The 4,665-nt window shown below is 54.7% G+C and overlaps 1 protein-coding gene across 2 annotated transcripts in view; it reads right to left on the bottom strand.

The window, feature by feature from the left end:
* Positions 1 to 4,317, bottom strand: part of nova2 (NOVA alternative splicing regulator 2) — a 123,432-nt gene extending 119,115 nt beyond the window's left edge. Inside the window, exons 1-2 of one of the 2 annotated variants that reach the window (XM_056283960.1) lie at positions 3,395 to 4,317; positions 958 to 1,026 (exon numbers count right to left, since the gene is read on the bottom strand). In XM_056283960.1, the coding sequence (XP_056139935.1) occupies positions 958 to 1,026; positions 3,395 to 3,551 (226 nt within the window). In that variant the 5' untranslated portion in view covers positions 3,552 to 4,317. The remainder of the gene's footprint in view (positions 1 to 957; positions 1,027 to 3,394) is intronic. The other variant, XM_056283961.1, reaches the window with a different exon arrangement.
* Between the last annotated feature and the right edge of the window lie 348 nt (positions 4,318 to 4,665).

The following is a 4,665-nucleotide window of genomic DNA, read 5'->3' as shown; positions in this document are numbered from 1 at the left end:
TATTAAAATGAAGCATCCTATACTATACATAAAACACCATGAAGAGAGTTGGGCGACACCCACTCAGAAGAATTGGCTAGAGGTTTGTTTTGGTTTTGTTTGTTTTGTGTTTGTTTGTTTGGCTTCTTCCAGTTTTGGACGGCTACCATCGGGTCAAAACAGCACACCAGTAAAGGAATTTGCTTTTCCTCCAAATATGAAAACATTTCTTATTTTTAGACCGTTGCCAGCGTGCTCAACACAAAGGCCCGGCGGTGCTGGGTGTGCTGGCGTCACACACAAATGAGGGTGTTTACCTTCCAATTCAAGCTAGAAAAGGGGAACCCCCCCCCTCCCCAGAGCCGCGAAGGGGCTCCTGAGGTTTTGACCCGGCAGCAGCGCCGTGCGACGCTCTCGCTACAACATGACCTTACCGTCCCCTTCAAATGCAAGAGAAACCAGCAACACATTGGTCATCAAACATCAGTCAACAACAGTAATACACCCGGTAGCTCTGATGACATGGTTAGCATGGGTCAAAAGGTCACCGGGATCACTCTGCGTAATAATGTTGGACATCATGACAAAATAAACACTGGATTTGCATAAAAAAGCATGAAAATGAATGTTATGGACTTGATAACACACAATATAAACCACATAAGCATGCATTACTCTGTGTGATGGGCAGAAAACGACGGTGTCCCAGCACAGAGCTTACTTGATAAAGCCTACTTTCAACGTCAGGCCCTGTTAGCGGTCAGGCCAACTCACACCCACTGAACTTCCCCGAAACTTGGCGTTTTACCAGTCTGGCCTTCCTTTTTGACAAATCAGCAGCAAGTCACACTGTTTGTTTATCTGTTTCCTAATCAAGTCCAGTGTTGAAGAAGAGTGAGTTGCATAGCTTAAACTATATATGTAGATATATTTATACATATATAAATGTAAAGATCAAAATCAAAGGGTCTCTCTTACCATGAGTCTCAGTTTCTTGGTGAGGGAATAGAATGCCTTCAGTTTCAAATAGGGGCTGCAGGAAGGCCACTACAGAGAGAGGAAGCACAGGGGGGATGTGTGGCATAAACTAATCATTCAGAGAAACAACCATCATTATCTCTTAGCAGCACTTTGAGCTCGTGTTAACCTTCCAAACACAACACTGCAGGCTGGCGTTTGTGAACGCGGGCCCCAGCCGAACCATTAAAATATGAACATGTTCTTAGCAGTCATGTGGGCACGGTGTTGTAAAAGAGCGTTGGCTAGCAGCAGGCTAACTCCTACTGAGCCACCAAGGGGCTGTTAAAGCAAGAAGAAGTAAGCTAGCAGTCCAACGTAGGTGTTATAATATAGGCTATAAACTGGCTAGCAGCAGCGTGGCCTCAGCTATTGCAGTTTCTTACGTTAAGTGGTAAAACACCGGCGACTGCTATAAATGAGCCTTTCAGGCGGGAGCAGTGGGTGTTTTCCACCCGGTGCTGCGGAGGAGCAACCGGCGGGCCTGACCACGGCGGTTCACCGGTGAGCATCGAGAAGGAATTCCGTGTCGCTCGAGAAACATCATCGTGCAGCTTGATCCTCTCGCATCTCGTGCTGCGGAAGGCGCATGCTAAAAGCAAAGCTAACGCACGCTTCCGTCCCCACGTGGGCCACGTCGACAGCAAAACGGGCATTAAATCTGCCGTGACGGCAAAAAGAATTTGGGCGAAACGCATGCAAACGCCAAATCTCTGCCGTCGGCGAGTGAAGAACCGCGAAATCAGCTTGCTGGGGATCTTCTTTAGAAAGCCGCCCCGAAAAACCCTACGCTGACACCGGGGCCTTTGAGGCGCTGGCCTCGCAGGCCCCGCGGAGGCCGTCAACACCAACCCGCCGTCATCTTCCCCCACCACGGCCTTTTCACCCGTCTAAATGGACGAGCTGGTAGACTGTTAGGCGGCCAGCGCGCCCCTGGGTGGAGGACGGGGGGCCGCTTCTAGATACGGGGCTGTGTTTAAAGTGTCTCCAGCAACACATTGATCAGAGTCAGACAGCCTTGTCTGGTGCAGCGGACCACAGAATGCGCTTTGACTGGCCGTTAGTTTGCACGAACCTGGAAGGGCCCATTAAACTGATTGACCCGTATAGCTCCCAGTGGCGGTACATGGAGTGTTTCTCCTCACCACCGTCGCATTTGTTACTCCTAACCTACTGAGCAGGCAGCCCGAAAGGAAACGTCTCCACGATGCCCGTCTTACTTTGCAGAGAGCCCGGCTCATCCAAGTCTAGCCGGCGGTCTCCGCACATCTCCCTTTTCCTCGATTCATAAAACAGCCGCCATGTTTCTCAACACGCAGAGAAGCGACAGCTCGCCAGAAACCGCCGCGGCCGTTTGTCCCTAAAACGTGACCAGAGAGCCGCGACCCAACGTGGCGTTCTGAACGCCTACTGTATGTATGTCCATGATGGGGGTGGGAGAGGGGGGGGTGTGCATGGCCGCAATACTGATGGGTTGTAATGCCGGGTGATGGGGATGCTTGGCTCATGACAGCATGTAAACAAAAACCAAATATGGTGACATCCACGGTGACACGTCCATACCCCCCCCACCCCCAGCAGGAGAACAGTAAGCAGACACGGCTGGTTTAGAATCGACATTGCACCCTTCCTACGCGAGCTCTCGCTTAACGTTCACCAGCTTTCAGCCCCAGAGCGTCGTGATCTTCGTCGTCGTCGTCGTCTTCATCATCGTCGTCATTACACAGGCGCTAACGCAGCAACAACAATAACGGGGAAGCGTCGCCGCTGACGCAGCTGCTCGGAGCGGAGGCTGGTCTGCTCTGTGCACCACCGCGGTGATGGCGGCTGATGCGCGAGATTATCACAAGGTCACCCGGCGCGGAGCCCGCGACCCGGACCAGCCTCCGGCTCGCGCCTTGTTGACACTCGGCCCCCCCGGTTCGCCGCTCGTGCGCGTCGACCTCAACGTGCAGGGGACATAAAGAAACGCTAATAAATAAATAAATAAAGGCTATTTTTATTTATAGAATGTGATCCGGAATGGGAAAAGGTGGTGGGGGGGGGGGGAACCCGCCGGTGCTCCCTCCAGATCAACGCCCCCCCACCCCCACCCCCCCCAACCCCCTTCATTGTTTTGCTCACATCGACACAAAAGAGGCGCTCCGCCGCTTCAGGAGCTGAAATGGCCGTTCGTAAGGGCATCACGACGCGTCGCATCTCCAGAAATATGAGTAACCTTGGACTGCGTCCGGGATCCGAATCAACCTGCTCCCCCCCCCCCCACCCCACTACGCCTGCGTGCAGTGTGTGTGTGTGTGTTTGCCCCATCCACCGCGGACCCAAAATTTCGCACCACACCACAGTATGAACCCCCCCCCCACTACACCGCCCCCCCCCCCGAGGTTCTCGCGCTTACCTCCTGTGTTTGTGCGTTTGGTGCTGCTGGCCTCCGTCGGGGTCTCCAGCGGTCTTTTACGCGAATCCGGAGGGTCCGACTCCATGTGCGGCTGCTGCCCGTGATGGTGAGGGTTGGAGAAAATCCCGTTTTGCTGCACCGCTCCGCCGGCCATCATCTTCGAGCCTTGGGTCGGTCTCGGCTTTAAAAAAAAACAAAAAAAACAAAAAAAAAAGAAAAAGAGAAGGATGCGCGACTCGCCGAGCTCTTTTAAATCCGCTCTCCCGTGTGTCCTCCGGTCTTGCGTCCCTTCGTCGTCTGCGCGGCGCAGCACTTCGGACGGGCGGTCCTGGCGGGCGGGAGACGGGGCTGCAGCGGAGGCAAAGGGGGGGACGCCTGTCGTGCGGCGCGGACCGGGGGGCTCGGTGCTGCGGCGTGTGCTCGGATGCAGAGAGCGGCGCGCTCGGCCGATGCTGCGCGATGTGACACACACACACACACACGCACGCACACGCACACACGCACACACACACACTGGCGAGAGGAAGGGGGGGAGAAAGCCAGAGCCTCCCTTCCTTAAATCGGGCTGCCGACGGTCCGGAGCGAGCGCTGTGAAGAGCGAGGCGTCAGTCTTGCATCAACCGCGCGACGTGCGGCTCAGGATTTGTCATTCCGCGGCGGCGACATAAAAGCGCGTGCTCACGCCAGGCGGGGTGCGGGGGTGATGGCGCTCCTCTGCAGGGGGACCCCCCCGGTAGAAACAAACAGTAGAAAATGCAGATGGGGAAAATAGAAAAGCAGCCCGACGACCAACGAGCCGAAATAGGCGAGAGAGGCAAAAAAAAAGGGAATCAGGTCGGTGGAACGAAACGACGCCGGATTTGAGATTTCTCCTTCTTCTTCTCCTTCTTCTCCTTTTTCTTCTTCTCCTTCTTTATCCTCTCCGTGCCCCAACCGTGAAGGGTTTTCTGAGTCGAAGGGTTGGTTCGAGGCGGGGGGGGGGGAGGAGGAGGAGGAGGAGGGTGGTGGTGTGTGGGGGTGAGTATAGGGTCCGGAGGGGGGAGAAAATGCTGTGGACGAACACAAAGCTGGAGAAAGAGAGAGTGAGATAGAGAGAGAGCGAGAGAGAGAGAGAGAGAGAGAGAGATGCGATTTCTTTCTCTTTTTTTCCCCCTGCCCGTCGGTGAAGATGCTGCAGTCTTGCGTTCACAGCATCCTTCCGCTGACTGGCTGCGGGAGAGAGAGCGCAGGGGAGCGGGTGACGTCACGAGGCAGCGGATCCCACACATCAC

This window comes from Lampris incognitus, chromosome 7 (assembly GCF_029633865.1).
Source record: "Lampris incognitus isolate fLamInc1 chromosome 7, fLamInc1.hap2, whole genome shotgun sequence".
Classification (NCBI taxonomy): domain Eukaryota; kingdom Metazoa; phylum Chordata; class Actinopteri; order Lampriformes; family Lampridae; genus Lampris; species Lampris incognitus.
Note: the sequence above shows the minus strand (reverse complement) of the source record. Positions and strands in the feature narration are given on the sequence as shown.